General features: G+C 41.9%; 1 protein-coding gene and 1 long non-coding RNA gene across 3 annotated transcripts in view; one reads left to right on the top strand and one right to left on the bottom strand.

Annotated features, from left to right (window-relative positions):
- The window catches only part of LOC122559460 (uncharacterized), a 28,222-nt gene extending 12,031 nt beyond the window's left edge, over positions 1-16,191 (top strand). The window contains exon 2 of the long non-coding RNA XR_006314428.2: positions 16,074-16,191. This is a non-coding gene — a long non-coding RNA (uncharacterized LOC122559460). The remainder of the gene's footprint in view (positions 1-16,073) is intronic.
- ddx11 (DEAD/H (Asp-Glu-Ala-Asp/His) box helicase 11) overlaps positions 1-23,658 on the bottom strand; it is an 80,908-nt gene that overhangs the window by 55,136 nt on the left and 2,114 nt on the right. The window contains exons 3-12 of one of the 2 annotated variants that reach the window (XM_043708914.2): positions 22,546-22,791; positions 21,400-21,486; positions 19,964-20,112; positions 18,953-18,995; positions 17,441-17,548; positions 16,049-16,136; positions 14,527-14,738; positions 12,470-12,622; positions 8,085-8,131; positions 1,786-1,865 (exon numbers count right to left, since the gene is read on the bottom strand). In XM_043708914.2, the coding sequence (XP_043564849.2) occupies positions 1,786-1,865; positions 8,085-8,131; positions 12,470-12,622; positions 14,527-14,738; positions 16,049-16,136; positions 17,441-17,548; positions 18,953-18,995; positions 19,964-20,112; positions 21,400-21,486; positions 22,546-22,791 (1,213 nt within the window). The remainder of the gene's footprint in view (positions 1-1,785; positions 1,866-8,084; positions 8,132-12,469; positions 12,623-14,526; positions 14,739-16,048; positions 16,137-17,440; positions 17,549-18,952; positions 18,996-19,963; positions 20,113-21,399; positions 21,487-22,545; positions 22,792-23,658) is intronic. The other variant, XM_043708917.2, reaches the window with a different exon arrangement.

The raw sequence follows: 23,658 nt of genomic DNA, 5'->3' as shown, positions 1-23,658 counted from the left end.
CTACCAAAAGGGGGAGTTTGACCCCATCCCACAGCTCACCAATAGGATAAATAACACACTGAGGAATCCACAAAAAAAAACGGACAGATAACCAGGTTTGACCTACAGAGAATGAAACCTGAAAGCAACAACAACCCCAGATTCTATGGACTACCTAAAGTGCACAAACCAAACATCCCACTACGAGCCATAGTATCACTACCAGGGACACCATCACACAAACTGGCGAAAGAACTACAGCAGAAACTGAAACACCTGATCAGCGGATCCAGACAGTCTATACAGTCAACACAGGAATTCTTGGACATCATCAGAAATATACACATAGACAAGGAAGAAACTATGGTCTCATTCGATGTAATGGCACTGTTCACCTCTATCGAAAAAACCCTAGCCAGAGAAACAATAGCCAACCTGCTGGACATACAGAACAGACAACAGGACATTGAACCTACCAACAAAGACGGCATACTCAAACTACTGGACCTGTGCCTCACAACACACTTCACATTCAACAACCAAATATATGAACAAATCAACGAAACAACCATGGGCTCACCCATCTCTGGACTCATAGCAGAAGTGGTAATGCAAAGGTTAGAGCAAACAGTCTTACCGCAAATTCAATCCAAACTCTGGGTCAGATATGTGGATGACACCTTTGTAATCATTAAAAACACAGAAATTGAGAACACACACTGGATCATCAACGTCACACTCACAGGAATCCAATTCACTAGAGAGGAAGAAAAGGACAACCAACTCCCATTCCTAGACGTGATGGTACAGAGAACACCGAACGGAGAATTCACCACAAAGGTATACAGGAAAGCCACACACACAGACCAAGTCCTAAACTACGAAAGCAACCACCCCAACACATACAAAAGAAGTTGCATCAAGACACTGTTCAAAAGGGCCACATCACACTGCAGTACACCAGAACTGCAAAAAGAGGAAGAAGAACACCTATACAATGTATTCGCCAAAAACGGATACCCCTGCAATTTCATCAACAGATGCCTAAGGGAAAGACAACGGAATGAAAACATGCCACAACTCAAAGGACTAGCCACACTACCATGAATCAAAAACATTTCTGAACTGACAGCCAGACTACTGCGACCACTAGGACTCATAACAGCACACAAACCAACAGCCACTCTCAGACAACAACTCACCAGGACAAAGGACCCGATACCCAGCATGAGCAAAACCAATGTAGTGTACAAAATCCCATGCAAGGACTGCACAAAAAACACTACATAGGACAAACAGGAAGACAGCTAACGATCCGCATCCATGAACACCAACTAGCCACGAAACGACACGACCAGCTATCCTTAGTAGCCACACACTCAGATGACAAGCAACATGAGTTCGACTGGGACAACACTACTATTATCGGACAAGCCAAACAGAGAACAGCCAGGGAATTCCTAGAGGCATGGCACTCATCCACAGATTCAGTCAATAAGCACATCGACCTGGACCCAATATACTGACCACTGCAGCGGACAGTTGGAACTGACAACCGGAAGCGGCAGAGACAAACCACTATAAATACCGGAGGAAACATCACAGAAGCACTTCACAGGAGGTTCCCAAGCACTGAGGATGTCACCTAGACATGGGACGAAACGTCAGCAACACAAATTCCCAGCTCGGCGAACAGAACCACAACAACGAGCATCCGAGCTACAAATCTTCTCCCAAACTTTTCCTGTTGTGCGCAAATCCAGCAGAAAAATGTTTAAACCAAAGGAAAGTACACAGGATACTCACCTCCTAAAATGTGGATAAGTTTAACCAGGATGTAAAGGATCTGTTTGATGTACATCAGATTTTTTGCCTTCAGTCTACTTCTGTGTGTCAAAAGAAAAACATGTTGTCAGGGCCAGAACAGCATTTCACAAAGACTAATTTCACAGGATACAACAGTGTGCAAAGTATTGAAAATAACTTAAATGGATAAACACTTGTTAGGTGAGAATGTTCATGGGGCTTGGGATAGAAAACTGGGTGAAACAGTCAAGGCAGCAGTTCTAGAATCCCTATTAATCCCAAGGATTAAGGACAGAAATCAAAAACAGAATGGACACTAAATCTATTGGAGATCTAAAAGACTTCAACAAGAAGGGAGTTAAGTATACCCTGAAGCTAGGCAAAACAGGGAAGAATGCTGGGAGGCACAGCACACTGCAGAAGGTATACAAACCGTAAAAGTGAAAGGAAGAACAAAAAACAGTAGAGGCTGTTATTTTTGTATTTTTAGCCTCTTCTCTTAGAAATCAATGTGAAGTAGCAGAAGGGAACAAGATGTCCAATCACAATATGAGCATCCAACACCCACATGAGTAGAATCATAGAATCCCTAGTGTGGAAGTAGGCCATTGGACCTATTGATTCCACACTGCCGTTCTGAACAACATACCCAACGCTATCACTGTAACCTTTTCATTTCCCATGGCCAATCACCTCACTGGACACTAATGGAAATTTAGCATGGCCAATCCACCTAGCCTGCACACCTTTGGACTGTGGGAGGAAACTAGAACATCCAGAGGAAACCCATACAGGCAAAGGGAGAACATACAAACTCCATACAGACAGTCATAGGGTCACAGAGTCCTATAGTATGGAGACAGGCCTTTTGCCCAAACTGGTCCATGCCAACCAAACTATCCAACTACATCTTGTATAACTGCAACATAACTTCCCAACTTCTATACTCAATGCCCTGACTGATGACGTCAGTGTGCCAAAAGCCTTCTTCACTGCCCTGTCTACCTGTGACTCCACTGTCAAAGAAACGTGTATTTGAACTCCAAGGTACTTCTGTTCCACAGCACTCCTTAAAGCCCTACTATTCACTATGAAACCCCTGTCTTGATTTGACTTTCCAAAATGTAAGACCTCACACTTATCTATATTAAACTCCATTTGCCATTTCTCAGCCCACTTCCCCAGCTGATCAAGGTCCTGCTGCAATTTCTGAGAACCTTCCTCAATACCACCTATCTTAGAGTCATCAGTAAACTTAGTAAACATTCTCAACCGAATCATTGATACAGGTAACAAACAGTAATGGGCCCAGCACTAACCCGAGGCACAGCACTAGTCACAGGCCTCCAGTCCGACAAGCATCCTTCCACTATTACCCTCTGCTTCCTACATCAAGGCAATTAGATACAAGAATTCTGCTGAATATGCATCCAAGGTTCAGAAATAGAACTCTGACCTATATTTACCAGGTGTATCTGGAGTGGGGTTTAAACACAGTTATTCCTGATTCAGATACAGCAACGCTACTCCTGAGCAAAATATTCATTAGGCTGTGACTTTACTGTTATGCATTAGTCCATGTTGTGAAACTTGAAAAGGTTCAGAAAAGATTTACAAGGATGTTGCCAGGGTTGGAGGATTTGAGCTATAGGGAGGGGCTGAATAGGCTGGGGCTGTTTTCTCCGGAGCATCGGAGACTGAGGGGTGACCTTATAGAGGTTTACAAAATTATGAGGGACATGGATAGGATAAATAGACAAGGTCTTTTCCCTGGGGTGGGAGAGTCAAGATCTAGATGGCATAGCTTTAGAGTGAGAGCGGAAAGATGTAAAAGGGTCCAAAGGACAACGTTTTCACACAGAAGGTGGTGCATATATAGAATGAGTTGCCACAGGAAGTGGTGGAGGCTGGTACAATTAAAACATTTAAAAGGCATCTGGATGGGTGTAGGAATAGGAAGGATTTAGACAGATATGGGCCAAGTCTGGCAAATGGGACTAGATTAAATTAGGATATTTGGTTGGCATGGACGAATTGGACAGAAGGGTCTGTTTCCGTGGTGTACATCTCTGTGACTCTAAGTAGATCTCACACTAACAGTGCAACTGCCCTGGTCAGATATTAGCTTGGAGACCAAACATGCACATTCAAAGCTGAGGATTCATCAATAGCTTCAAATAAAACTTACAAAAATTATGAAGTCAGTTTTAATGAATCCCCAATCACAACAAGGGTAGAATTCCCCTGGTCCTCATTCCAACCCACTAATTTCCATGTCCAAGGCATCTTCCTCCACCACTGCTGCCCTCTGCAGTCTGACCCCACCATCAAAATAATACATCCCTCCCCACCAATATCCATTCTCCCTCCTTAGGTTCATATTCCCCCACAACCCCTTCCACACCCAGAACCTTCCCCTGTCACTGCAGGAGATACAAAACCTGCCCAAATACATCCCTCCTCACCTTATTCCAAGGCACCAATTAATCATTCTAAGTCCTGCAAAGATTCACATGCATTTCCTCTAACTTGATTTATTACATCCTTTGCTCCCAAAGAGGTTTTCTCTATATCAGAGAGACCAAGCACAAACTCGTGAATCAGTTCAGGATACATTCACGGTCCATACACTCCAATCAATCCCAACTTCCAATTGCCATTCATTTCAACAGCCCCTTCCATTTCCCCGACAACATGTCCATCCTGGGCCTTCTCCACCATCAACACAAGGCCACAAGGTTCTGATCTGAAATGTCAACTCCCCTCCTCCTCTGACACTGCTTTGCTTTTTCCAGCTCGACTCTTTATCCACTCTATCTCTAGTATCTGTACTTCTCACTATCTCCAGGTTAAAGAAGCTCTCTATGGCTCTTTTTCTAAGGTTCATTCCACAAAGACAGATAATGTGTAGTGAAACAAGTAGTCACTCGTTCATGTGAATTCAAAAATTGAACCATCAGTGGCCTACCTTATCTCAGCAGTAAGTCCAACTTGTCTAACCATTCTGCCCCACTGACCCCATTCACAAACAGAAGGCAGTAGATAGTCCAGAACTATAAACAGGAAATGCTGGCTGTTTCCTCCCTGTGCAAGGAGAGGCCAATTCAGCAGACAGCAAGGATCAAACAGGGAACCCTCAAGGTGTGACCATAAAATGAAGGAGCAGAAATAGACCATTCAACCCATTGAGCCTGCTCTGTCATTCAATGATGTCATGATTGATCTGATAATCCTCAAGTCCACTTTACTGACTTTTCCCCATGACCTTACTGATTCAAAACCTGTCCATCTCAGCCTTGAATATACTTAAACGCCCAGCTTCAAATGCCCTCTGTGGTAACGGATTCCAGATTCACAATACACCGAGAGAAGAAATTCCTCTTCATCTGTCCCTTTATTCTGAGATTATGCCCTCTGGTCCTAGACTCTCCCACAAGGGAAAATAATCTTTTTGCATATACCCTGTAAAGTCCCCCAAGACTCTTGTATTTTTTAATGAAATTGCATTTCATTCCTCTAAACTGCAATTGGTCTAGGTCCAGCCTACTCAACCTCTCCTGATAAGGTCTTTCCATATCTTGATTCAGTCTAGTGAACTTTCTCTGGGTGCCTCCAATCTCTTCTTAGATAAGGGGTCAAAACCACCTCACAATATTCCAGTTGCTAGCACCCCATCAAAACCTTCATGTTTTTATTCTTCATTCCTTTGAAATAAAGGCCAACAATTCATAAGCCTATTATCTATTGCCTGGTGAATTTCGACATTAGTTTTTTTGTGATTCATACACAAAGACTCCCACATCCATTTTTGCCATAGTTGTTTTGCAATCTCTCTTTGTTTAAATAATATTCAGCTCCTCTATTCATTCTGCCAATGTGCATAATTTCACATTTTCCCCACATTATATCCCACCTACCAAACTTTTACCCACTCAGTGAACCTGTTTACGTTCCTCTGCAGACTCCTTGTGTCATCCTCACTTCTTGCCTTCCCACCTACTTTAGTGTCATCTGCAAACCTGGCGATTGTGCATTCAATTTCCTTTTCAAAGTCATTAATATATTGTTATATAATATATTGTGGTCTCAACACTGATCTGTGCCAGCCCAGTGGTTATAGGTTGCCATCCTGAAAATGCTCCCCTCATCTCAACTCTGTTTTATCAGTTAACCAATTCTCTATCCATGCTAAAGATGGGAAGACACCGGTAGGAGTAGTCTGTAGAGCGCAATAGTAGCTGTACAGTAGGGTAGAAAATAAATCAGGAGATCATAAGGACGTATAAAATTAATCATGGGTGACTTTAATCTTTATGTACATTGGCAGATGAAGCCTCGAGGAAGAATTTACAGATTGTGTTTGAAAAGTTTCCTAAAACTATATGTTGTGGATCCAGTCAGGGATCTGGCAACATATAATCAGGCAGGTATAATAAATAATGTCTGTGTAACAGATCCTAGGAAAGAGTGACCATAACATGGTAGAATTTAGTATTCAGTTTGACAGGAAGGAATGTGGGTCGGAAACAATCGTGTTAAACCTAAAGAAGGAGAATTACAAAAGAACAAGGGCAAAACTATCTGGAGTGGACTGGGAAAAGGGTTTAGCAGCAATGACAACTGAGGAACAATGGCAGAGGTTTAAGAAAATCGTTCTTGGTACACAGTGAAAAAATATCTCAGTGAGAAGGAAGGATTTAAGAAAGGGAATAAACTAACCACGACTAACCAGGGACGTTCGGACAGCATCGAATTGAAAAAGTAAACATACAAGGTGGCAAAAATGAGTGGTAAACCAGAGGATTGAGAATGTCTTAAAATCCAACAAAAATCCACTTTACAAGAGGTAGAAAGTAAAATTTGAGGGTTAACTTCCAAGTAATATCAAAATAGGTGGGTGGCTCTATTACTTTGCATTCGTCATTTAGTAAGTGGAGTCATGGAGTGATGCACCATTAAAACAGACACTTCGGTCCATACTGACCATAATCCCAAACTAGACTAGTCCCACTTGCCAAAATTGGCCCACATCCCTTCCAACCTTTTCTATTCATGTACTTATCCAAATGTCTTTTAAACGTTGTAACTGTACCTGCATCCACCACTTCCTCGAAGTTCATTCCACACACAAATCTCTCTCTGTGTAAAAAGGTTGCTCCTTATGATTTTTAAAAAACTTTCTCCTCTCATCTTAAAAATATGTCCCTTAGTTTTGGATTTCCCACACCCCAGGGAAAAGGCTATTGTCATTCACTTTATCTAACCCTTCATGATTTTATAAACCTCTATAAGGTCACCCCTCAACCTCCTACTCTTCAGTGAAAAGAGTCCCAGCCTATCTTTATATCTCAAACCCTCCATTCCTGGCAACATCTTGGCAAATGTTTTCTGAACCTACTTCTGTTTAATAATATCTTTCTTATCACAGATGTTATGAAGGTGTAGGTGTGTACTGTACCTTTAAGAGAGAGTAAAAGCTGGCAAGGACTGACGGAAAGCATAGAACAATTTAAAAATGTAACATTTGGTTGTGAAACAAATAGCTGGAACTGCGTTGCCATGGTATACGACAAATGTGAATCTGGCCAATCAGTTTAAATTATGCCCAAAGATACCAAAATCCAATCGAATTTCAATTTTAATGTTTTGATGACATCAAACCAATGAGTCAGTCCGATGTTTTGGGTATTTTGAACAGTTGGGGAGAACAGCAAAGAGCAGCCAAGCACCAACAGACTGCTAGCAGAACAATTCTCTGAAAGTTATGAAGCAGAAGACCAAAGAAAAGATGGCCAGGAAAATCTACAGAGTAAAATTGGCCCGGCTGGATGGTTTTGAACATTTTTTTTGTAAATCTTAATTGGGGTTTTTATCAGACCAGTATTGTAAAGTGGAAGGTTAATATAGCTTTAAGAGAAGGGAGCTATAAATAGTTGGTGTATAATGTTCTTTTTGGACTTAAAGAATAAAATTGTTAATTTTTTTTCTTTAAATAATGATATTTGGAATAGTTCTTTGCCTCTCGAAATTTAACAGATTACGGCACACGGTGAGCTTTTCTGTGTGTCTGGTTTAAATTAGCAGAGGAGTTTATCCCGTGTCATAACACAGGGAGACCAGAACTATACACAGTAATTTCAGAAGAGGCCTCACTAACATCCTATAAAACCTCAACGTCACACCCCAACTGATATACTCAGAGGTCTGAGTCATGAAGGCAAGCAAAGGGTCACCAGCCTTCCAAGCTATTCAAGGGTCATAGCGGAGGAGACGGAGCAGTCGCTGATGAAGAGTCTTACCTGTATCGCTCCATGTACTGAGAGAGTTGCGAGTGAGCACAGCATAGCTGAAAAACAAAAAACAGATGTCTTATGGTCTTATATGTCACAAGGAATTAAGGGCTACAGGGAGAATGCGGGTAAGTGGAGTTGAAATGCCCATCAGCCATGATTGAATGGCGGAGTGGACTCAATGGGCCGAATGGCCTTACTTCCACTCCTATGTCTTATGGCCTTACATGGGAACATCACCATTGGCACGTTCCCCTCCAACTAACATGGAGATATATGTGACACAGACTACATCAATTCGAAGCAGCAGTTCATTATTATCTTCTCAAGGGTGTTTACTGTTTGGTAATAAATGCTGTCCTTGTCAGCATTGTCCATATCCCATACATGAATTTTAAAAAAGTCCTTATTCTCTATAATCTATAAATGTTAAAGCACAAGGTGGTCATGCCCTAACTATTGTTTTTATCTGTACATTAATGAATCAGGCATGCAAAAAATTAGTAAAAAGTTACTAATCTTAATTCATTCATCAGATATTGCTTGTTCCAAAAAGCTAATATCTCCCCCTGCTGGCTCAACTCTCAAACTCTATATAACCTGGTGTTGTGTGATTTTTAACTCAATACCATGAACATATCCTGATACAAGGATGGCTAAAACATGGAAATCTGCAACACAACCCTTTGCTTAGGTAAAGTACGTATTCTTTGAAAAGGGCAGCAGACAGCCATTCGGGAAAGGAATATTGAAAGATTGAACAGTAAAGGAAATGGGGAGTGCACAGGAGATGGTGATTCAACAAGTGGATACAATAAGTGCTCAAAATGAGGCATGTTCACCTCAAGGCCTTACTTGTGCTGGTATTTCACTGTACAATTGCAATATGGTGATTTAGAAAGGACAGTGTTCCCCTGCCCCTCACTGGTGGGTAACGTACTGTGCAGAAGACCAGGATCTGTTAATACCAACACCAAACATACAGGTAAAATGAGAGAACACTACAGTTAACATACAGAAGCTCTAGGATTAGCAGACTGGTGCTGACCTTGGGCAGCAGATGTTAGTCTGAGTTGTGAGTTTAAGTTGATTGATTGTTGTTACATGTACCAAATACAGTGAAAAGGTTTGTTCTGCATGCTGTACAGGCAGCCCATACATACACATTGCATCAGCGTAGCAGAACGGAATACAGTGTTACAGCCGCAGAGAAGGCACAGAGAGACAGAGATCAGAACTAACATTTGAGAGGTCCATTCAAAAGTCTAATAACAGTGGGAAAGAAGCTGTTCTTGAATCTGTTCATACATATGTTCAAACGTTTGTATCTTCTGCCTGATGGATGGAACAGAGTACAACTGGGGTGGGCGAGGTATTTGATTATGCTGGTTACTCTCCCAGGGCAGCAGGAAGTATAGATGGAGTCAGTGGATGGAAACCTGTTTTGTGTGGCGGACTGGGCTGTGTTCACAACTCTGTAATTTCTTGTGGTCTTGGGAAGGGCAGTTGCTATACCCACACTGTGATGCATCCACATAGGCTGCTTTCCATGGTCTATCTATAAAGTTTGCTTACATAAATGCTGTCCTTGTCAGCACTGTCCATATCCCATGCATGAATTTTAAAAAAGTCCTTATTCTCTATAATCTATAAATGTTAAAGCATTCAGCAAAACTCGCTGAATTTTGTTAGCCTCCTGAGGAAGTAGGGATGTTGTTGTGCTTTCTTGACCATCTCATTGACATGAGTGGACCAACCACTTTTTAAAATTTGTTCATGGGATGTAGGTGTCAGTATTTCCTGAACTGAGTAGCATGTTTGGCTGTTTCAGAGGGTAATTAAGAAGCAAAGCAGATTGCTGAGGGTCTAAAAACACATGTAAGTCAGACCAGGTCAGGACAGCAGATTTCCTTACAGAACATCAGTGAATCAGATGGGGTGGTTTTGGTTGTCATTGGACTAAATTATAACTCTAGGTTTTTAATGAATTTAGATTTTGCCATCTACACAATTCAAACCCATGTCTCCAGGCATTATCACCACCACCTCTCTACACCGACCACATGAGGAACTGTGGCACATCCCTGCATTACTGTTGGAAATGCTGACTTTCAACTGAGATGTTAAACCAAGGTCCTGCATGCCCCCTCACTTGGTCCCAAAATATTTCAAGGCTTTACTTTGATATACAGCAGCCAAGTACTCTGTGCTGCCAAGGCCAATATTTATTTGCCAAACAACACCAATAAAGCAAGTGAAATTATTTCTGCCTTTTGGAAGCTTTTCAGGGCACAAGTTGTTTATCATATTTATGACAGTACAAGACTGCAACATTGATTGGGAAATGCTTTAGAATGTTAAGGATCATTGCTCAGACCTTTGACTATAGGAGTTGGGAAGTCCTATTGACGTTATACAGGACATTGGTGAGGCCTCGTCTGGAGCACAGTGTGAAGTTCTGGTCACCTTATTATAGGAAGGATGTTATATTGGAGAGAGTTCAGAAAAGATTTACAAAGATGTTGCCAGAAATGGAAGGTTTGAGTTATAAAAGTTGGCTGGGACTTCTCCCAGTGGAGGGTAGGAGGTTGAGGGTGACCTTATTGAGGTTTATAAAACCATGAGGGGTAAAGATAATTCGAATAGCAAGGGTTTTTACCCTAGGGTGGGGGAGTTCAAAACTAGGGGGCATATTTTTAAGGTGAGAGGAGAAAGTTTTGATATGGACATAAGAGGCAACTTTTTTTCCCCACAGAGGGTGGTTCATGTGTGGAATGAACTGCCAGAGGAAGGGGTGGATGCAGGTACTGATACAACATTTAAAAGACATTTGGATAAGTACTTAAACAGGAAAGGTTTTGGGGGGGATATGGGCCAAATGCAGGCAAGCGGGATTAGTTCAATTTAGGAACATGGCCTGGACTAGTTGGACCAAAGGATCTGTTTCCATGCTGTATGATTCTATGAAAGGCACCAAATAAATGCAATATCTTTCTTGATGGTCTTCATCATGAAATAACTAGAACAGGCAGTTGCTTTCTGCTTACATTTTAAAAATATTCATCTCAAGGACTCAATCAGCAAAGACACTGTCTAGTTCTGCAGTAACTCAGATAGAAACCAAAGTGTTAGGTTGCTGCCTGACCTATGCCAAGTTCAGTGACCCCAACCCAACCAACATTGGGACCTTATACTGGACCTCAGCAATACAGGAGAGAGGTAAATAGTGGCAATGTGAAAGTGCTCATATACCAGAGGTGCAAGATAATGCTCTGGACACATAGGTACAAATATCATCACAACAGCTAATGGAAATGAAGTTCATGACCAGGAGGAGCTAAGGGTTAAATGAGCTAAGCTTGTATCTACTGAAGTTTAGAAGAGTAAGAGGCAACTTGGTTGGAATATGCAAGTTTGGGAAGTCTTGACATGCTACATGTGGGAAGGGAGGTTTCCTCTTGTGAGAACTAGGGGGCCACTGCCTAAAAATAAGGAGCTGTCCATTTAATACACGAACAGCAATTCTTTCAGAGGATCATATGTATTTGGATTTTCTTTCCTAAAAGGTAGTAGAAGCAGTATTCTTGAACCTTTTTAAGGCAGAGAAGGGGAATCAGCAATGGTAATGTCATTGAATGTCAAGGGAATTATTCATATTGGATTTGGTCCTTCCCAGCTTTTGTGTGGCAAAGGTGTTATTTGCCACTTGTCAGCCCAAACCTACATATTATCCAGGTTTTGCTACATTTGGATATGGCCTGCGTCAATATCTGAAAATTTGCAAATTGGTGCTGAACATGCACTGAACATGCCCACTTCTGCCCTTATGATGGAGGAAGGTGGTCATCAAGGATGGGTGAGAATGTGAAGTAATCAGACCAGCCATGCTTGATTTAATAGCAGAGCAAGGTAGAGGTGTTAATGGCCTACCCTCTGCTCCTAATTCATTTGTTAGTATGTAGATTTAAAGCTTAAAATTACAGCAGAGTCTCAAGATAAATGCTAACTCTTTTAGAATTGCGAAGATTATTTGTGTACTCAGAGGCTAATGAAACTTTAGTATTCTTTCACAAAGAGCTGTGAATACCCAATTGAGTATATTCAAGTCAAAGATCAGCAACGTTGGGTCTATAAGAGAATGAGGGAATACGTGATTTAGCTGTGCAAATGAAGTCAGGTTGATGTTTTGGCATGACCTTCCTGAACATGGAGCATACACAAGGGGTTGCACATTGCTATGCTAAAAATTTGCAGGACAAAGGGGTTGGGATTATTTGCATGACACATCCAAGACAGCACAGATACAGTGGGGTGAGTGGTCCATTTCATAGATGATTCTGCTGTACATTATACTGAAAACAAACTTCAAATGACCACAATGAGATAGTACCCACCTGCGACCCTGTCACCTTATAGCTGTGAATTCCAGTAATGGTATCGATCAGGTTATGTGCCTCGTCAATCACCAACACTTGCCCCTTCAGTTTGATGCCAGATGCCTGCCTGGTCAAATTGTGTAGCAGCGTCTGATACGGCATCACCACCAGCTACCAGGAGTAGAGGGAACCCAGGAAAATCGGCACCGTGAGAAAGGCAGAACCACAATCATTTTACAATACAAGTCCTGCAAGGCTCATGGAATCCAATCATCTTTACATAACCTCATAAAATCCAAAGGAAACATATTCCTGAGCCATAACAAAGAATTCCTATGTACTGTAAAGTGGGGAAGGTCCTTGGAACGCTCAAACCTGAGCTTTGGTTGTATCAGATACTTCCAGTTTGAGAAATATTCTCCTAAACACCAGTTACATCATTCTCCCCGTCGACACATAACATGATACTTCTTAGCACTGAATGCCAATTGTAGGCAGTATTGATGACAGTACAGAACTTCTTCTGGGTGGGATACTTAAATGTACATCAATATCTTGGTAGCACCACAACTGACTGGCCAAGTTATAAGAATAGCCAGTCAAAGACTGTGGCTGGTGATGGGAAACCAATATGAGGAAGAAATCTACTTGACCTCATTCTTACCAACTCACATCTGGTTCAAACCAATCCACAACTGTTGCAAAGCCAAACCCTCCTTCTACCAGTAGCAATAAGCTGAGTAGGATAAATCAAAGGTGAAAACCAGGGGCCGAAAACTGATCACTTATAAAACTGATCATCATACAGAAGAAAAATTAGAAGAATAAGAATGATAACCCTCCTGACACTATGTCAAATCATTATAGCTATAACCATCTTCAGCTGCTTTATCAATATTTCCACTGTAAGTTCAAGTCCTTTTACAGAGAGAGCTTCAGATAACAGAGTAAAAACCACATCATGTTTGGACAGATAAGTGAGAGACAATATTTGCATGCATGTAACATTCATTTCAAACTCAAAAGAGCCCTAAAATTTGATTGACATTTTTGAAACTCTTACTCATGAACATTCTGAAGGTCAGTACTAACCAGAATTGTCTGATCAATAGTGAGGGGATATAAGCAGACCAGAAGCTGGATGGTGCATAATGGACAGCTTAGCTCCTGAATCCCCAAAAGCCTATCCAGCAGCTATAGTTCAGAGATGGAATTCTCCATAATAACTTGAGCAGTGCAGGGTTCTGCAAAATATGAGATTTGACATTACCAAGCTCAAAGCACTGCAACAACTTGGCTCCACATGTACCTTTCAAACTGGAGGATCAGGGGCTGTAACATGTATGTATTAGAGGAAAACCAACTCACCTTGCCACAACCTCCACCAAAAAACATTCTGATGAAGAGTCATCTCGAATTGGTAATGTTAACTTGCTCTCTCCACGGATGCTGCCTGATCCACTGTGATTTCCAGTAATTTCCCATTTTCAGTACAAATTCCAGCATCTGCGGGTATTTGAAACTCTACCAAAACAATGTTGTGGCTCAGTGGTTAGCTTTGCTGCCTCACAGTGTCAGAAACTTGGGTTCAATTCCACCCTCGGGCGACTGTCTGTGTGGAGTTTGCCTTTTCTCCCCGTGTCTGTCTGGCTTTCCTCCAGGTGCTCTGGTTTCCTCCCACAGTCCAAAGATGTGCAGGTTAGGGTGGATTGGCCATGCTAAATGTAGGGTTACAGGGATGGGGTGTGTCTGGGTGGGATGCTCTTCAGAGGGTCAGTGTGACTCAATGGACTGAATGGCCTGCTTCCACACCATAGGGATTCTATGATACCTTCAAATTTGCCCCCAAGTCACAAACCATCCCAAATTGGATCCATATCATTATTAGCTCATTGTTGCTGGATTCAGATTGTGCAGCTCCCTATCCAATGCATTGTCAATGTTTCCACCACAGTAAATGACTCACGCACATTTTTTTTTTAAAAAAGGATAGCCAATAAATGCCCCCAATCCAATTTCTTTTTTAATAATCTAAATTTGACTTTTGCTCCTGAGCAAAGTGAACCTTCCCATACCTGTGCTGGTGGAATGGCAAAGCGGCTGGCGTAGTATGGACACGCCTTCATCTCCTTCCCCAACAGCACAAGCTGCTCAATGTCCTTCACCTCCACCAGCAGCTCATCACGCAGGGACTGCATCTGCTCGTGCTTGTAGAACGGGCATGTCACTCGACTCTTCCGTCTCCGTTTCAGAGTTTCCACCTCGTCCTCGCTGCGTTTTCTGTCATCTTTCAGAAAATGTCATGTGAACATCTGCTTTTGCTACGAGCCTGACAGTGCATCCGCCCCTCAAAAAAGTGTTAGACTTGATGAGCACTGTATTAGTGGGGAAAAAAAAAACCCTCACTCCCCCTCAGTGATTAGTAATTCAGAATCCGCATTACATATGTGATGATACTATGGCTTTAAGAGGTATATTTTGTCCTTTTGTTTTATAAAGAAAGGTTGAGACAGAGGCGCAGGACAGTCTGCCCCCAGCCAATAAAGTAAACAACTTTTGAGACCTTGGGTTTTTTTAAAGTTGGAACAATATAAGCAGCTTGAATGGATGGTGTCAAACTCGCACAAACCAGGATTTTAATTTAGCTTTCAGTAGCTGTTGGATTAAGAAGCTGCTATACATCTCTCTGCAGTAGCAAAATGCTTAAATTCTCCCTCTCCCTCACTCACGAGTTTTTTATTGATGTTCTTTCCTCCTGCACTGGAGGATTGCATGCGAGACTATCTATTTTACCGAATTTGCCTTTGCTAAAGGATATTTACGGGATGTTATTACATTGAAACAGTTACTGTTTAGTAATTAAATAATCTATTATTCTGTTACGTTTTCCAATAGATTGGTTATTCCAATTAATCTTTCTTTGATTGTATTTTAATTATCATGTCTGAGTAAAGTGTGTCATGCACAGGAATCTGTTCAATCCCTAAAAATATCGCAGACCAAGTAACCAGCCTCAACCTGGAGCAGTCTGGCACCTGAAGGTGTGAACCAGCATCATCCAAAAGACTGAACCAAGAATATGAAGGCAAGTCTAGTCATCTGCCAAAAGAACACATCACAGCCCTGTTCGACCACCACTGCAGAATAAAGTTCAATCTGTAAAAATACAAGGACTGAATAATATTGTGGAGAAAGTAATTGTGGGGCACCTGACAAAGCAAAGTATGGAGAATTTTACAATTGCCCAACAGCTCCCAGCCAACTTTTCAATCATGTGGATTTCTTGGCTTCAACCAGCTAAGGATGGGGAGGACAAAGAGAATACGTGACAATGAGTCTGCAGCCTAGGATGGTCAAGGGAGGAAAATTTTAATGTCCAAAAGAATATATTTGATGAGAGGAGAGAGAAAACCTCTCAGGAGGAGCAGGGATTAACAGTTTAGTGCTAACTCTATAAAACAAATCATTTGAGTAGAGGTAAAGCCTAAAATAATATTTAGAAGCAGTTCCACTTTTTTAAGGGATCAGAAATTTCTCAAGTTCAGACTGAATGACAAGTCAAATTTTCAAAGGGAGAGAAATATAGGTTCCACTCACCACGTTTGTTCTTCTGCATTTCCAGGCACCTATCGTTGATCAGCTGGAGTGACCGGAGATACCTCACCTCATCATTTACACACATGTTCTTCAGTGGGGAGAGAGAAGGAGGAGACAAACTAATAAAGGAACATGCTCTACCATCTGATTACTGTCACACATTAACCATTATTAAATGGAGCACACATGCTGGAAAATGTGTAGAACCGAAACAGACCCTTTGGTTCAACTCAAGCATGCTGACCAAATATCCTAAATTAATCTAGTCCCATTTGCCAATATCTGGCCCATATCCCTCTAAATTGCAACAAAGTAGTTACACACAGAGATGGAGCATAATGTGGCAGACTTTATTTTAAGATGTAGGAACACTGTTGTACCAAAACCTGGTAAGACAGACCGACTTCCTGGGGTTCACCTTCAACTGCCTTTTGGCTGGGCTGTTTACAATGAGTGATCTGATCTGATAGATCATCATCATCATCCATTACCGGAAAAGTAAGAACTTTGTAGTCAATGTAGTGGAGCTTCCAATAAATGGGTCTCATTAAAAAAAAACCCACTGAAAGGTTAAAGTCAAATTAAAGAAAAGGCTCCATTAAAAAGTGAATGGGTAAAGAAATCACCAGTTATTCAGAACATTAGGTTATAACCCAACCAACAGGTTATCCTAACTGACCTCTGCAATGTTAGGGAGGAGGGATAAAAGACCAGTAAGCATTAATTATTCCTCCCCATATCTGTTGGGAGGTATGTGGTTACATTAGGTTAACAGGTTCTGGTTTAGCGCTGTCAATGGTGAAAGATGCTGCTGGCAGCTGTGATTCACGACCTAGCGAGAGTCAGCAAAATGACTTCTGGCCTTTCCTGTTCTTGGCTATAGATTCATCATATTTCCCTAACCAGGAAAGGAAGTGTGTAGTTCAGCAAAGTTGGAACAGAAAATGTTGGTCAATCCAAATTCTTCACTTTAAATTTCCTTTCAACTTAGACTCTTACTGCTTCCAAGAATCAAGCATTTTTAAACACCAGATTTAAAACTGTCAGCAGTATGACAAACTCCCTCTTTCCCAGCACCTCGATACCAGTCAGCTCCTAGAATCCCTAAGTTTTCCCTGCCTTCTACAAACTTCAGATCTTTGAAATCAGCACAAGAGATTCACTGTGTTCCAATTCACCCCATTTTCTGTCTGACTATTTGCCGTCCCAGTATCCTGTATACACTCCTCAGTCTTCCAACTTGATCTTCCAATTAAAAATGAGCCATTAGAGTTGCCTGTTCTAATTTCCAGTCTGATAAAGTGGCACCAATGTGATCCAGAGGCACACCAACCAATGATGAGAGCCACGGGGATCCTCAAAAGGTGCAGCTCAGCCCAGTCCATGACCTACCTGCCGGGATCCAAGTGACACCAGCCTGATATCCTTGCCAAACGGACTTTTCTGAACCTCGTGTACGAACTGAGAAAGCTGCGTATGTGTACGACTGCAGTAATAGATCTGGAAGCAGAAAAATTGTATTAAGTCAGCTCATGTAAGGAGGGTGCTCACTTCCAGACGCTCTTGGCATTCAGTGTCTTCCTTTTAGTTCATGGCAGGACAAATGGACTCAAGTAACCCAGCCTTTGACCCCAAGGTGGTAGGACAACCTCGTTCCTTCTGGGGATTGAGGTAAACCTGCTCCATCAACTTCCTCTAAGAAGTGAGATTGACCCTGTTGCCCACAAGAGAAATAGCAGGTGAGATTACAAGTGGGCTCAGCATTTCTGAGGTAGGGCTGGGTTAACAAGCAATAACAATCAATGTCCTTCTGACCACTGAGGCATTCCATAAACCAATGGAATTAGACTTACCCTAAAGCTGCAGTTCTTTTATTAAATATATTTTCTCTTTGTTTATCCTTGCATGGGATGTGAACATTACTGGCAAGTCCAGTACTTGTTGTCCATCTCTAACTGCCTGCAATCGGAGTGGTTTGCCAGGCCGTTTCAGAGGGCAGTTAAGAGTCAAGTAAATTGCTACAGGTCCGCAGCCACATGGAGACCAGACCAGATAAAGGTAGCAGATGTTCTTACTTAATTTATTCTCTAAAAGGCATTATTGACCAGATGGGTTTTTATTTACAAGAATCAATCATGGTTTCACTCACTAATTATTAATTTAATCTAATTTCCACTGGCTACGGTGGTGACATTTGAACGTAGGTCTCCACAGCATTGGTCTAGGCCTCCAGATTACTAGCTCATTGATTCAATCACAATGCCACCATCAGCCATTCACTAAATTTACTCCAATCAATGAATTGTAGCCTGGTCTAACTCCAAGTGACCACTGCTTTCTATATAAAAGGAAGAGGTGCAGTTATATTTACTGGGAGATCAGAGATCAACTACAGTTGAAAGAGATTATTTTAGTGAATGTGATTAGATTAGATTACTTACAGTGTGGAAACAGGCCCTTCGGCCCAACAAGTCCACATCGACCCGCCGAAGCGCAACCCACCCATACCCCTACATTTACCCCTTTAACCTAACACTACGGGCAATTTAGCATGGCCAATTCACCTAACCTGCACATCTTTGTGACTGTGGGAGGAAACCGGAGCACCCGGAGGAAACCCACGCAGACACGGGGAGAATGTGCAAACTCCACACAGACAGTCGCCTGAGTCCGGAATTGAACCCGGGTCTCTGGCGCTGTGAGGCAGCAGTGCTAACCACTGTGCCACCGTGCCGCCCACCGTGCAGTTGCTGAAGCCATTAAGATTCAATTGGCTCAAGTGAAGAACATCAAATTAAATCACTGGCACTTGATATAGGACTCCATGACTGGAAAGCCTTTGTGATATTTATTTGTTCACAATTCATTAAAACAGCAGAGTTAGAGAACTTCAATCCTCCAAACCTTTGTCACATGCTCTTCCTCCAAATCTTCCTCATCAGATAGGCTGGAAAATATAACATAAAAAAAAGTAAGAACCACTTATAGAACACAAGAGATTGGTTCACACTTTGCAACACACCAGATGTGAATTCTCACGTGACTTTTCTAAGTTGATTCCCTCAGTGAACAGACAGGTCTACAGCCAGAATAATTCTACAATGAAACAAGTAATTCAGCCTCCCTATTTCTTCTCTCCTCTATGGAAAGTGTACTTCATTGCACAGGTACGGTCCAAGAAAATTGGGAGCCATTTTCACCTAAAGATAAACATGTTCTTGCTCAATATTTCCAACACAGACCAGGGATTATTGGGTGGAGGTCAAAAACTCATCTTTCTTCTCAAACCTAAGGCAACATGATCAATTGTAGCTTCAGCCAGCAGCCTGGCTGATGTTAGCAAACTTCTCAACTTAACTTGCAAATGGAATCCTCTCAAACTCAAGGCTTTGTGATAATTAGCTTATTATTTCTTCACTCACAATGATGTTGGGGGAACTAGTGAACTTAATTATTATAGCGGTTCGAGCTTTGAAGTAACACGGTCATCATGGAATTCAGGTCATTAGGATTCTCCCACTGAGCAATGGGGGAAACCCTTTAGGCACAAGGTCTGAAAATCACAACAGTATCAAAATCAACCTGACTGGGTGAGGCTCAGGGACATCACTTTGACATGAGGCAGCAAGTGTTGGGCTCAAGTGGCATCACCAACACTTGTTGCAGGCTGACACTCCAGTGCAGGCCCCAGCTGCCTGCTCAGGTGGATGTAAAAGACCCAAACAGTGGCGTTCCTCGACAAAATTTATCAGTCTACCTTTCTGAGAACACAGCATCACATTGCTACCATGGGATCCTGCTTTACACACACAGGTGGCCACTTTTCACTACAACGATGCACTTTGAGATTTCCTGAAGTCATGAAATACACACTGTCTTTCCCTCTTTCTCTAAAAGACCAGAACTTCCACCTACCCTGAATCCTTTGGTTTCTTTTCATCATCACTCTCATAATCTGCCAGAATAAAGCTCTCATCCTCCCCGTCCAGAGTCTCAGCTTGTTTGGAAGTCACCATTTCTCCACTCATCTGAATGAGTCGCTCAGTATCATCGTCATCATCTCTCTGGAACATAGGTAAAACAGTGACAATGCTGGTAATTGCTTGACAGAGATAACATATGGTTGCCATATCCTACAGAAATGCAATCAGCAGGGCAAAAAATGGGCTATTCCTTGACCACAATGAAACAATTCCCTTTTACAATAAAATCATCTAGGTTTACGATCAGAAAAATTCATAGCAAATGCCATGGCCCCCGTCATTGCCCCACAAATAAAATGCAGAGACAGGATGACAGGGAGCATTTAAACCAAGTCCACTACAAAACTGCTATGATGATAATCATAGAAATGCATTGATGATGTCTTAGAGTCATAGAATTATACTCTAAACTGATCTACTCCCATTTGCCAGCATTTGGTCCATACCCCACTAAACCCTTCCTATTTATGCACCCATTCAGATGCCTTTTAAATGTTGTAATTGTACCAGTCCCCACAACTCCCTCTGACACCTCATTCCACATAACCCTCTGTGTTAAAAAGTTGCCCCACAGGCCCCTTTTATATCTTTACCCTTCACCTTAAACCTATGCCCTCTATTTTGGACTCCCCTACCCTGGGAATGACACCTTGGCTATGCTCCCTATCCATGCCCCTCACAATTTTATAAACCTCTATAAGGTCACCTCTCAGCCTCCGACATCCCAGGTCATACAGCCCGAGCTTATTCAGCCTCTTCCTATAGATCAAATCCTCTAACGCTGGCAACATCCTTGTAAACCTTTTCTGAAGCCTTTCAAGTTTCACAACATCCTTCTTATAGCAGGGAGACCACAACTGAAAGCAGTATTCCAAAAGTGGCCTAACCAATGTCCTGTACAGCCCCAACATGACATCCCAGCTCCAATACTCAATGTATTGATCAATAAAGGCAAATTATGTTTATCAAGGTCACTGAAGAAGAGGGAGATTATTTGCTTGTAGTGTCACATTTTAAAATGCAACATACCATGGTGCTGTAAATTTTAAAAAACTAGTCGACATCTAAAAATATCCTGACAGCTGTCAGATGCTTTGGGACATGCCGAGCTTGTGAAAATCACTATTTAACTGCAATATTTCTTTTTCTACATGGAGCAGAATGATTCTCAGGCAAGCGGCAGTACGAAATTCAAGGCAAAATAAACAAGACTGTGCAAAGGGAAGACAGTAGCGAAGACATTACATCTTCTTCCACCAAACCCTTGTGTGAGCAACATTGCAGACAAAAACAAAACCTCAACATCCAATCAGTCCTTCCGTCTCCATCACCTCCCTCCACACCTCAATCTTAAGGAAGAATTCATACCTTGCGTTTTAAAGCATATTTAAGCTGCACATTGTTACGTATTTTCTCCAATCGCTCTTCTCTCCTCTTTCTTTTCAATTCTTCGTCCTGGAAAAAGCAAGTTTGGATACTTTAAGACAAACTCTATCTGAACACAGCTATTTGTTTCTCTCAAGTACCTCAAATCTGAGGGGAGTAGCTGAGATTCTCTGCAACAATTCACAATGTAAGAAAATCACCTGACTGTTTACAGGGAGAAGGGCCTGAAGAAGGGCCTGTGCCCGAAACGTCGAATCTCCTGTTCCCTGGATGCTGCCTGACCTGCTGTGCTGTTCCGGCAATAAAGTTTCAACTTTGATCTCCAGCATCTGCAGACCTCACTTTCTCCTCCTGTTTACAAGGAGATCAAACTCTCAGCCCGGCCTGCTACATTTAGGAAAATGGGTATATAAAATGGGAATACAGGTGCTTCATTCTTTACTCATGAGTTTTCATCATCAAAATGAACAGAGTCAGCAAGGAGTTAGTCCGAGACATGGCCTGAACTCCCATCAATCCTTCCCAGGTTGTTACTATAGCTGGTTTTGATTCAACATTTTGCCTTCCTACTTTCACAGATTGTTTCTTCCTCTGGTCACTGACTATACTGATCAAACATTCAATAATTATCTGACAATGTGGAGATGATTCCCCTCTTTATCATCATCAGAGTCTTGACATTTAATTTATTTCCTTGATGAAGTTTTGAAGATGGCATTGCAATGCCGAGTGATACCAATAGCGTGGGTTCAATTACCGCATTGGCTGAGATTACCATGAAGGTTCCACCTTCTCACCCTCTCTCCTCGCCTTAGGTATGGTGACCCTCAGTTTAAACTCTCAGTTCTCTGGCACTATAGCGACTTTACCTTCTTCTGTTCCCAATTCTGCAACACAGTTTCCAAGCCAAAACACCAGCTCCCATCTGTAATGAACTCACGTTTTGACATTCCTCAATCCAATGCAAGTCCCAAATATCCACATAGCAAACAGATTTCATTGGATCAGGTGTGATCATGATTTTAAAAGTTAATTTTGTTAAACTAGAAAATCTCAATGGCTCAGCAGGCATTGGCAAATAAAGTTAATCAAATGTAAAAGACACCAAAGATATGTGAATAAACTGACCTTCAACTTATCGACCAGATCACGCTCAGCCTTCTTCTGTACAAATTCAGTGACCCAGTCTAACTCAGCACCCAAGGCCTTGGCTTCCAACTCCTTACCATCAACACCACAGGGATTCTGGGGATCCTGAGACAGTTCTTGCTGTGGCACATGATCTTCCAAAAGCTGGGCTGCTTCCAGTTTTTTCTTCTCTTCAAAGTCTCTGAGCCAAGTGAGTGCTCCGCAGATCAGACTCAGCGACTTTCCCTGAGGGAGCAATGGCAGCCACAATTAATACATGAGAAAACACACCATTGTGAGAAAACATCTGCTGAGAAGTACATAAGCTCTGCTTTTATGGAGCACACCTACCTCCTGTAACACTTTCCCTCTCACAGGGAACCTTTTTCATAAAACAAAATACATCCTTGAACTGTATGCAATGCAACAGGTGATCTTGGCATGCAGACTCACTCTAGCAGCCTTCCAGGGATAATAACCCAGACTAAGTAAGAGGATACCCTGTACTGAAATCATAAGACATAGGAGCATTAGGTCATTCGGCCCATCGGGTCTGCTCTGGCATGGCTGATAGGTTTTTCAACCCTATTTTCCCACTTTCTCGCCAAAACCTTTGATCTCCTTGGCAATCAAGGACTTATCCATCTCTGTTTTAAGCATATTCAATAACCTGGCTTCCAAAGCCTTTTGTGGCAATGAATTCCACAGATTCACCACTCCCTGGCTAAAGACATTTATCATTATCTCCGTTCTAAAAGGTCTTCCTTTTACTCCAAGGCTGTACCCTCAGGTCCTCATCTCTCTTGCCATTGGGGCTAATGAACCATGTACTGCACAATGCATTTTCAAAGGCACTGATTTAAAGGCACTTGATTCTGCCCATAGTTGTGTGATATGGGGCTATTATTATGGTGAATTTATTTATTTTCTTTCTTCCTTTAAGATTCTCCTTAATAACCTCAGCAATTACCTCAGCATTTAGCTACTTATCCCAATATCTTTTTATGAGCAGTGTGCTGCGCACTGGCTGAAAATATTCCTCCTAATAAGTGCAAATTACTGTTGTTACAATACTCCTGATTTATACTGCCTCACATCTCTAACAAGCAAAGC

The sequence above is a fragment of the Chiloscyllium plagiosum genome, unplaced genomic scaffold (genome assembly GCF_037043375.1).
Source record: "Chiloscyllium plagiosum isolate Xiang-an unplaced genomic scaffold, Cpla_swu_hap1 HiC_scaffold_19, whole genome shotgun sequence".
Lineage (NCBI taxonomy): Eukaryota > Metazoa > Chordata > Chondrichthyes > Orectolobiformes > Hemiscylliidae > Chiloscyllium > Chiloscyllium plagiosum.
This window is presented reverse-complemented; position numbering and strand designations above follow the sequence as displayed.